Source organism: Anabas testudineus, chromosome 21, assembly GCF_900324465.2.
Source record: "Anabas testudineus chromosome 21, fAnaTes1.2, whole genome shotgun sequence".
Taxonomy (NCBI): Eukaryota; Metazoa; Chordata; class Actinopteri; order Anabantiformes; family Anabantidae; genus Anabas; species Anabas testudineus.
Window position 1 is genome coordinate 13,038,878 of NC_046629.1, and position 10,643 is coordinate 13,049,520.

The following is a 10,643-nucleotide window of genomic DNA, read 5'->3' on the forward strand; positions in this document are numbered from 1 at the left end:
GTTGTGCTGATGATGCCAGGAGCGTTTGTCTCCAGTGAACTCATGAGCTCACGGCAGGGTAACGGCTGCACATGTTGGGTTGGATAAGTGTGGATGTTTGATGTCACAGTGCATTTTGATGCACTGAGATCTGCTTGATTATTGAGTTTCTAATAGGGGCGACATAACAACATAATCCAGTTCTGCATTTGCTGGATTCTGCACTGAAATGTCTGTTTTTGTGTTTTTCCTGCAGCCCCACGCGCGTGCACAGAGAGCGAGTTTCGTTGTGATAATCTACGCTGCATTCCCGACCGTTGGGTCTGTGACCATGACAACGACTGTGAGGACAACTCGGATGAAAGGGACTGTGGTAAGTGGAGGTTCTTTGTTTTGGCTGGGGGTCTGGCTGTTTGTGAGTACAGAGGGCGGCATTGAACAAAGAAGCAATAAGACTTGATGTTTAGAAGGGTAGCACAGACGGACAGGACCACCAATAGTCATTTATTCACTTTGGTACAGCTGAAGCATTTCTGCCATGCAGGGATGGTAGAGTGCATTATGATGTGTAAGAGTATTTCCCATTTAGGAAAGAAAATGTAGAGATTGGGGTGCTGACAGACTGTTGTTATTGTAGTCACAAGGAAAGTCTACTCATATATGAAGCAGTTTTTGTTGGTTTGACTGTGTTACAGAGTTGCGGACTTGTCACCCTGGCTACTTCCAGTGTGGCAGTGGCCACTGTATCGCTGAACGTTTTAAATGCGATGGCAATGCCGACTGTCTGGACTTCACAGATGAGATATCATGCCGTGAGTGTCTAAACGTCTGATGGTTTTCTCTGTGCACTTTTAATAATAAAAAAACAAAAACAACAACAACACTCCCAAATTTAGTTTGACAGAATGGCTCTGATTTTCAGCAACCCGCTTTCCCAACGGCACGTACTGCCCCTCCTTCCTCTTTGAGTGCAAGAACCATGTATGTGTCCAGCCCCATTGGAAATGTGATGGAGACAATGACTGCGGAGACGATTCAGACGAGGAGCTTCACCTCTGCTGTAAGTAACATGAACACTGACTCCTGCACACACAAAACCAAAATGTTTTACACTAAAGCCCTCAAACCCAAATCACATCAACTGACCTGCTACTGACCCCTCATTTAACTCATTCGTCATTGTGCTGAATATTTGGATCTACTAACTTTGCTGTATGGTGTTCTTGGTTTATTGCTGTTTCTGTTGATCCACAGTGGACATCCAGTGTGACACCCCGTTCCGTTTCCGCTGTGACAACAATCGCTGCATCTACAGCCACGAGCTGTGTAACTCTGTGGACGACTGCGGGGACGGCTCAGACGAGCGACAAGAAAACTGTACGTGTTACAGAGATTACGCTGATGATATTAACAGGCTGCTGCAGTAGCTGATTACTCATTTACCCATTCAAAATATAATAATACTATATTATATACATTTTTAAATGTATACAGTAAATGACTCCTCTTGAGTTGATATGTTTGTCTCTATCTAGGTCAAAGCCCGACACATGGACCCTGTACAGATGATGAGTACAAATGCAGTAACGGACAGTGCATCCCTCTACAGTATGCCTGTGATGATTATGATGACTGTGGAGACCAGTCGGATGAGCTTGGCTGTCGTGAGTGACATTAGTCAAGTTGATGCCTTAGTGTTCATATACATAATTTAAATGCCCCAAATATAACAAGTATGTCCATGTTTATTACATGCAATAGCAATTGCTGCACCATAACTGAATAATTATTAATTATTAAGATGATAAATTAAGTGATGATAAGTGAGCTGTACAGTGACCTACATGAGTGTCTTTTTTAAGTGTGTGTTCCTGTATGTGCTCCTCTCAGACCATGGCACCGGGCACACATGCAGTGACAACATCTGCGAACACAACTGCACTGACCTGACGGAGGGAGGTTTCCTCTGCTCCTGCAGGCCTGGGTACAAACCCAGAACAACTGAAAAACACACCTGTGAAGGTAAACAGCACTTCAGTTAGCCAGTCACACACTCAATCCACTTAAACACTAAGACAAAGTATTATTCGACATTCACACGACAGAAAAAGAGAAAACTGTGTTTTTTCCCTCTCCTTTGCTTTTGGGAACAGATGTGAATGAGTGTGAAGTGTATGGGACGTGTCCTCAGGACTGCAAGAACACAAAGGGCAGCTATGAGTGTTTTTGTGCTGAAGGCTTTCTTTCAGTTGGTGAGCCGCATGGGACAGAGTGTGCTGCCCAGGGTAAGTTGGACTTTGATCAAAGAGGAAAATTCTTTACAAATGTTTTCTTTTTTTTCTTATTAAAACCAAACTTGCTAATTGCATTTCATTTCTGTATAGGAAACCCACCAGTGCTCCTGTTGCCGGACAACATTCGCATCCGTCGCTTCAACCTGTCAACTGAGGAGTATTCAGACTATGTGGACAACGCTGAGCACATCCAAGCTTTGGATTACCTGTGGGACCCAGAGGGACAAGGCCTCAGTATGCTATTGTAGACATTTTTAATGTTGCTCTTGGCTGCAGTGAATATTTATTCAAAAAGATCTCTCATATTTTGATATTGTGCCGTAGGTGTCGTGTACTGGACAGTTCTTGGTCGAGGATCCCAATTTGGCTCCATCAAACGTGCCTACATGACCACATTCAACGATCATGGTAACAACCCAGCGAAACAGGTGGATCTGAACCTGAGATACATCTCTAATCCTGATGGCATCGCAGTGGACTGGGTTGGCGGGTAATTCACCTGGGACATTGACTTCAGTTTTGTAGAAACGTATCTTTAGTTCAAGCAGTTACTCAGTATGTACTTGTAACCACTTGTAGGCACATTTACTGGACTGATTCCGGGACCAATCGAATTGAAGTGGCCAAGCTGGATGGGCGCTACAGGAAGTGGTTAATCCACACAGACCTTGATCAGCCTGCTGCTATTGTTGTCAATCCATTGCTCGGGTACAAAACTGTGAAGCTTTTGTTTAACAAAAATTGCTTAATTGCTTTGTACAGCATGATAAGAACTAACATTCCTGTGTTAACAGAATGATGTACTGGACAGACTGGGGCAGGAAACCCAGAATAGAGTCAGCGTGGATGGATGGTCAGCACAGAGAGGTGCTGGTGAATGAGGAAGACCTGGGCTGGCCTACTGGTCTGGCTGTGGACTTTGTGAATGGAAACAGGATCTACTGGTGCGACTCCAAAGAAAATACCATTGAGTCTATGAAGTCTGATGGCACAGACCGGAAGATCATCATATCAGGAGGTCAGGACACTGTAATACAGGACCGACATTTGGTGTTTTATTCAAATCATAGTGACGGTGATTAAAGATGAATTATAATGTGCAACAAGTGTTGTGTTTTCTCTCTTTCAGATATAGGACATCCCTACAGTCTGGATGTTTTTGAGGGGCACGTGTACTGGACGACAAAAGACAAAGGCGAAGTGTGGAAGACAAACAAGTTTGGGAAAGGAAATAAAGTCAAAGTCCTAACCATCAACCCTTGGCTGACTCAAGTCCGCATTTACCAGGAGCACCGACACATCCAGTCAGGTCTGAACAATGAGGAATTCATATACTGTTAGATAGCATGACTTACTGATAATATAATCAAATCAAAGATGTAATTCTAGATACAACCCATCTGTAACAATTGCTTAACCATAATTTGCTTTTTTTTTTTCTTACACTGACATTTGATGCTACTGTTTGCTAGAGAAAACAACATTAATGAATTCACCAACACACTGTAAGCTTTTACTTGCAGGACTGTTAATTCTAATAAATCCTCCATATGAGTGTAGCTGTTTACACATTACAGTGTACTGTAGATTTTACAAACATTTAAATTACACAGGTTTGTGTATGGATTTTCACACTTTGTCACTGAGTGTCTGAGTTTACTTCAAGGGATGGAAGCTAACACTTTTTTTTTTTTTTAATATTCATGCTCTTCAGTGTCCAACCCTTGTAAAAACGTGTGCAGTCACCTCTGTCTCCTCCGTCCTGGTGGGTACACCTGCGCCTGTCCACAAGGCTCCTCTCCAGTGGGGTTTGACACCACTGAATGCGATGCAGGTAAACAACATATGAGAGCATGTACTGTCTGCGGTGTTGCGTTAACTGTTGTGTTGCATCTCATTGTGCCCTCATATATCCATTCTCCACCTGCCTGGCTGCTCATGTGTGGTTTTGTTGTTGTTGATGATTGTGTGTTTGCCCGGCTTTTGCTCCTGCAGCCATTGAGGCACCTGTTGCAATGCCCCTTGCATGCAGATGCATGAATGGTGGGACCTGCTACACTGATGAAGGCGGTCTGCCCAAATGCAAGTGAGTGTAGTTTTAGTTTTACACCAGCAGATGATCATCTTACCAGTAAGCCAGATATTTTGGGCAATCCATTTAAAACACAGTTGAAGATGTTATTTTTCCATGCATGTTTTTCCATTTGAACAAAATGATGTGTATTATGATTTCCTCCAGGTGTCCATACAGTTATGTGGGCAGCTATTGTGAGATGGGGAAGTCAAGCGGTGCTCCAGCAGGAACAGGTAAGTCACACGTTTAAAATATCATTATAGTTACAGTTACATTTAGTACTGAACTAATTCTAGCCACACTGACTCTTCTTTGCAGTAACTAACAGATTCCACTTTAACACATGCACTGGCTGACGTGTGGGTTCAGTTACAGTCTTGATGTTGACTTTACTGAAGCAGGTCAAGCCCAAACTCAATGAGGCAAATAAAACAGCTAAGAACAAAATGTCTGAATAAGCAAACACTCAAGATGTTTTCTGGCCAAATTTACAACACGTTTTCTTAATAAATAGCCAAGTAGTACGGCCGTCGATCACTGTTTAACTTCCCTAATAGTTCAGTAAACTAATGGGTCAGCCAGAGGTCATTAACAGCGGTGGACCTGTCAGCAACATATTGAAGTAGGAATGTAAATCATCAGCACCTACTGACTGAATATGTTCTTTTTGTTTTTTGTGCCTAGCTGTGGCTGTTTTCCTGGCCATCATTGTCATCATCATTACTGGAGCCTTGGCTGTTGGGGTTTTCCTGAACTACAAACGAACTGGATCTTTCATCCCCTCCATGCCCAAACTACCCAGGTAACTCATCTCTCACCTCTGAATTTTCCTGAATTAGAATTACACTGAAGTGCTCAGTACAACAGTTAGATCAAAGTCCACATTGGGATGTTGTGTTTTTGTCTAGCCTCAGCAGCCTGGTGAAGTCCGGCGACACAGGGAATGGGGTGACGTTCCGCTCGGGTGATAACGTTGATCTCGGACCGTCACACATTGGAGTGTCATTCATTGACACAGGCATGCAGATGGTGAGTCCAGGATGGATGCTTATTAGTGGTTAATAATCCCCCAGGTCACTTAAAGTGTACCATCAGCTTTCCTGAGTCACAAACAAGCATTTTATTTGGTATGAAATGGCAACTTTTACAAATCAAATTGTCATTGTCAATGTCAATATACTATTCCCATAGGATGACAGTTTTGCCATGGAAGCTGGGAGGCAGCCGATTACATTTGAGAACCCGCTTTATGCCACGGCTTCTGCAGTGTCTGGGGATCCTGCTGTCATTCATGCCACACAGGTACAGTTTTTCAGATTTGTATAAACTATAACTTCTAGCAGTCAACATTTGTATCCCAAAAACAAAAACACATTTTGCATCTTACATCTTCAAAACCCTTTGGAAGTGCATCCTGATGATTGCCTTTATTTGACAGATTTCGGAAATTAAACCAGTTAGCTCATTTGTCATGATGACTGATATGACACCCTTTTTATTTTTACTGTTAATCAGGTGACTGTTAATGTGAGCAGTGAACAGCTGGAGAACAACTTTGTGAATCCGGCGTATCGTGGCGATCAGAGCGCGGGCATCGTGAACACATCGTCTGTCAGCACCAAGCCTGTTCAGGTGAGTCTCCTTTATAGAGTGTGTCTACATTAATCTGGTGTTTGTCAGATAAATCGTTCTACTGAACCTTTGTTTGCAGGAGTCAAAGTGGAGCTTATTCAAACGCCGATTAATGCCGAGTACCACATTTGAAAACCCTTCATACTCTGAGGTGAGTTTGGACACACGGAGCAAATCATGTTTTAAGATGGATACAGATACAGAACAAAAAGCTGAAGTTTATTTTTTCATCTCGTTTAATTTCTGCATTATTCCACAGATGAAGGATGAGAAGCCTGTAGGCAGCAGCGCGGACCCTTCTGAACCTGAGCCCTCTCCGTTCGCTCCCCCCGCCAAACTTCAGAAGAGGGATCGTCCCAGCACCTTCTCGCCAACCGAGGACAGTTTCAAAGACACAGCCAACCTCGTTAAAGAGGACAGCGACGTATAACCCCTCGCTCACAGATGGGAATCGAAAAAAAAAAAACAGAACAAAACACGCTTTGCACAGAATTTATTTTTTTATGCAGCCTGTGTACAAAATTTGTCTTAGGAAAGAGAAATACATTTCGATAGAATGAAGAAAAAAGTCTCCTGTGACTATGCCTTCTGACATTTCTTATGCCAATTCTTGTGTTGATGTTTTTTCTTTCTGATATACAATTTGTATATCTTTGCACTGAAGCTGCTGATAGAAATGTTAATAAATATGTTGTACATTTGTAAAATTTGAACAGTAAGATTTTGAAGGAAAATATCTTTGATATAGATCTATGAATAGTTCAACACGATAACATATAAAAGGCGAGCTGCATTCTGAATGTACAGTACTTATATGAACGAAGGTTATTAGAGAAATTAGTGTGAAATTTTTGCCACTGAACAAAACTGAAGATGTATTTACTTCATTTTTATGTTTATATACCTCATTTCAGGGCTTAAATCAAAATAAACTGGCTTTCCCTGACTTTGTGATTTTAAATCATCTAATATTTTTTTTTTTTTAGTAATAATATTGGAACAATGGCCAAAATAGTTTGGAGCAATACTTGAATGTGTCCATGTCTTATGCATGGAAATGAATTTGTGTAGTTGATTATCTTGAAAAGCAACACATGACCTGAGGATGCAGACATGAAGAGTTGTTTTATAAAAAAAGGTGAATAAATTCTTTACTTACAGAATGATTATTTTGTATGTCAATGATGACAATAACTGTATGTGATCATCCACAACACACCCGATGGTTTAAATTACTGCTGCTGATATGAGAATGAATAAATTTCCTATTTTGTAACAAACTCTTGATATTTTTTCCTCATTGTTTCAATAATTGTAATAATTAAATTTAATTTTATTGATAAAAAAAATCATGCAAGCTATTTTACAGTGGCTGTTAGAAGTATTTTAGATTTTTCTTGTTCCTGTAGGTAAAGGAAGAAGCACATCGATGAAAAAGTCCAAAACAAATGAAGGGAGATACGACAGAGGGATCCAAAAGAGCTTGGCATCCCAGCCTGCACCGTAACGCGTGCGCGGGAAACGAGCAGTGAGCGCGTGCTCCATACAGTTCGTCACTTTGGAGAGATCTGGACTGCACAACATGTTCATGGAGAATTCCTGGGCTTTTAAATCTGAGTGATAAAACAAGTTACACGTCATTTAGTACATTTACTTCACAGTTACTAAATATAAATAAGTGTACTTCTACTCACAGTCATCAAAGTATGTCTCTCCGTATGAGTCTTTAACATCTTTAGGAAGACGAGCCCACAGCCTCCTCAGGTCAGGTTCAATTAGATCCAGCTGCGTTACGCTCGTCTTGAAGAAACCAGGCTCGATGATGCTCACTTTGATTCCAAACTGATGCATGTCCCTCCTGGGCAGCAGAAGCAAACATTATTGTATTTAAAATGTTTGCAGATGGCTCTAATATCACCCTACTGCAACCAAAAGAAGTGATCAACTACACTTACAACCAAAATAATAACCCCTCTTTGTGGCTTTTCTTTTTACTGCCTTCTCTGGATGGACACAGTTTTTCTGGCATTTTATTACTTATTTGTTATTACATCCTACTACCTGAGGCTGTCAGAAAAGGCTTCCACGCCCCATTTGGAGAGGCAGTATCCTCCACCAGTGAGAGACAGTCTGCCCAGAACACTGGCCACATTTACCACCCTGCCCGGGGCCTTCTTCAGCAGTGGCAGGAACTGGAGCGTCACATCGATCACTCCTAACAGATTCACATCCAAAACCTTTGTGAAATCCTCCATCTGCATCCACTCTGGTGGACCGATGGGGATGGACCTGCCAGCATTATTCACCAGCCCCCACAGACCTGCAGAGTCAAGAAGCAAGATGATGATTCAACTTCAGAGATGTCGTTTTTGTAAAAAATGTTAGTGTTAGAGCTTCTTCGTCACGACGTTGCAAATGTTTGCATGTGAGAAAGTCGAAAATGATTTATGAAATGCATCCATATGCACAGATAATTTCTAGTCTGGTCAGGATAAACTTTTTATCTATCTTAGGAACATTTACTGTGCTCCTGTTAAATGCAGCCTGTGAGGTAGATATTTTCTACTTTTTAAAAATGAGGGTGTGTTAACATATCAGTAGGGGGATGACAGGCTGATGATGGGATGGTTCGGGTTGTCTTTATCTCCTCCAGTGCCTCACTCTGACTGGCACCCTATCTGTGCGTACCCCCTGCTGTCCTCCCAGCTCACCTCGCTCTCCGACCTCTCTGCTCACAAACTCCACCGCCCTCCTGATGCTCTCACTGTCTGTAACATTCACCAGGAGGGTTTTCAGTGTGAGGGAGGACGCTGCTGCCAACTCTGCTGCACCTTTCTCTGTGAGACATGCGGCGATGACGTGGAAACCTTTTTGATCCAGTTGTCTGGCCAGCAGATTCCCGAAGCCACTGTCACAGCCTGTGATGAACACATATTTCTGGCTGAAGCCACTGACCACGTAGGAGTCTCTGATGTACCAGCAGATGGCAGCAGTGGTAAACAGAAGTAGAGCACAGGTCATGAGCGGATGTGACAGGATTACCTAAAATAAACAAACAAAAATAAAAAAGTGGTAAATCCTAAAAGAAACATTTGAATTTCATCTTCCTTTATACAAAAGGGAGTAAACATTTATGAAAATAATGCAAAAACATAGAAATCCACTTACCTCTAATAAATATGATGTTACACTTTCAGTTGACACCTGAGTGAGAAACATGAGATTTAAGAATAACATACACTACAAATTATCTAACTAGAGCATGATATAGAACAACTGACAGTCCACCTCCTCCTGATTCTTATCCAACACTAAGCAGTAATAAAACCTGGATTACATAATAAGCAATGGAGGAAACAGTCCTTCATAAAGGCCTGCACTGTAAACTGGTCTGTCAGCACTGTTTACTGTATGGTATTGGTGCATACTCAACAATATAATCACATTATATATATATAATGTGATTAACTTAATAATTGTTCTGTCAATTCAGTTTATCGTACGGTATTGGTGTATACTCTGCTATACAGACATACATATATAATGTATATAGGTATATATGTGTGTCTGTATAGCAGTATACACCAATACCATACAGTGAACTTTAGCTACCTTAACTTAAACAGTGCATTTAAAGCAACATGGATGGTTTCATAATGCACATGGTATCTACACACCCTCCAAGAGTGTAAATATTTCAGTAAGGGCCTGCAGTATTCTCTTGTCTCAGGGACCCCTTGTGGGTCAATGCAGATATGACAGGAATGCATTTTACACACATGGTACAAAGTTTGTGACTTGCGTAACAAAAATCGTCACAATCATATCACACAGCCAATAAACAACTAAATCTGAATAAAATATGCTTGGTTGTAGCTGCACGAGGAAAATGCAACTGTCCAAACCGTCTTGTTTTCTCCAAATATGAACTAAATGTTTGTGGAGCTTCAATAAGCTATACATTTGTGATTCCTTGTACACACACACACACACTGAAAAACACTTAAATGTATTTCAATTGTACTAGGATTCACTCATGGCAATAGCAGCATCGCTACAAACAGTACCACCAGACGTATGAGGGATTTGGGTGAACTGACTAATGAATTCATTGACTGACAGCAACAAAACCCGTTAAATCGGCATATGCAAAAAATAAACAATTAGTCCACATCTGCATTATACAAACATTTACATTTAGTCATTTGGCAGAACAGACATACCATGGCTACAGTTCTTTAGGTGTAGATGTGTCTGAAGGCAGTGATGATCCTTTCCAAGTCAACACTGGAAGCTCCAGAGGAAGTTGTGGTTAACTTTCTTAGGACCGTTTCAGTGTGTACGCTCACAAAGTCAAGGTCCATAGTGTATATATAAGCAGGGCTAAATGTTTCACCAGAGGGGGGTTGCGCAATCAACTACATCAGATTACATGACCCCAGGTTTTGAAAACTGGTCTTCCCTTTACTCCAAATCCACTCTCAAAACATTTCAGCTCAAAGGTTACAAACAAAACAAGATTTACTATATTTGATATTGAAGACAAATGACCGTCAATAACCTAAAAGACTAAAACAGAGGCAGAGGAGCCAAAGTACAGCACGAGCAAAATGTTTACAAGTTGATTGAGGCGTGACAGTTTTAAGAGCAATATGACCTGAGGA

At 41.3% G+C, this 10,643-nt stretch overlaps 2 protein-coding genes across 3 annotated transcripts in view; one reads left to right on the forward strand and one right to left on the reverse strand.

Annotated features, from left to right (window-relative positions):
• lrp2a (low density lipoprotein receptor-related protein 2a) overlaps positions 1-7,240 on the forward strand; it is a 39,343-nt gene extending 32,103 nt beyond the window's left edge. For both annotated transcript variants that reach the window (XM_026377432.1, XM_026377434.1), the window contains 21 exons: positions 236-352; positions 675-791; positions 902-1,039; positions 1,234-1,356; positions 1,515-1,643; positions 1,870-2,001; positions 2,133-2,264; positions 2,364-2,507; positions 2,598-2,763; positions 2,853-2,981; positions 3,068-3,291; positions 3,403-3,582; positions 3,988-4,107; positions 4,269-4,359; positions 4,513-4,580; positions 5,032-5,149; positions 5,256-5,376; positions 5,539-5,649; positions 5,863-5,979; positions 6,059-6,130; positions 6,239-7,240. In XM_026377432.1, the coding sequence (XP_026233217.1) occupies positions 236-352; positions 675-791; positions 902-1,039; positions 1,234-1,356; positions 1,515-1,643; positions 1,870-2,001; positions 2,133-2,264; positions 2,364-2,507; positions 2,598-2,763; positions 2,853-2,981; positions 3,068-3,291; positions 3,403-3,582; positions 3,988-4,107; positions 4,269-4,359; positions 4,513-4,580; positions 5,032-5,149; positions 5,256-5,376; positions 5,539-5,649; positions 5,863-5,979; positions 6,059-6,130; positions 6,239-6,409 (2,720 nt within the window). In that variant the 3' untranslated portion in view covers positions 6,410-7,240. The remainder of the gene's footprint in view (positions 1-235; positions 353-674; positions 792-901; positions 1,040-1,233; positions 1,357-1,514; positions 1,644-1,869; positions 2,002-2,132; positions 2,265-2,363; positions 2,508-2,597; positions 2,764-2,852; positions 2,982-3,067; positions 3,292-3,402; positions 3,583-3,987; positions 4,108-4,268; positions 4,360-4,512; positions 4,581-5,031; positions 5,150-5,255; positions 5,377-5,538; positions 5,650-5,862; positions 5,980-6,058; positions 6,131-6,238) is intronic.
• On the reverse strand, positions 6,951-10,624 carry rdh1 (retinol dehydrogenase 1). The gene is made up of 6 exons (XM_026377435.1): positions 10,203-10,624; positions 9,148-9,183; positions 8,691-9,021; positions 8,041-8,299; positions 7,674-7,837; positions 6,951-7,592 (listed from the first exon to the last, which is right to left on the reverse strand). Exons 1-6 carry the CDS (start codon positions 10,203-10,205, stop codon positions 7,366-7,368), a joined length of 1,020 nt encoding a protein of 339 aa, XP_026233220.1. The 5' UTR covers positions 10,206-10,624; the 3' UTR covers positions 6,951-7,365.
• Between the last annotated feature and the right edge of the window lie 19 nt (positions 10,625-10,643).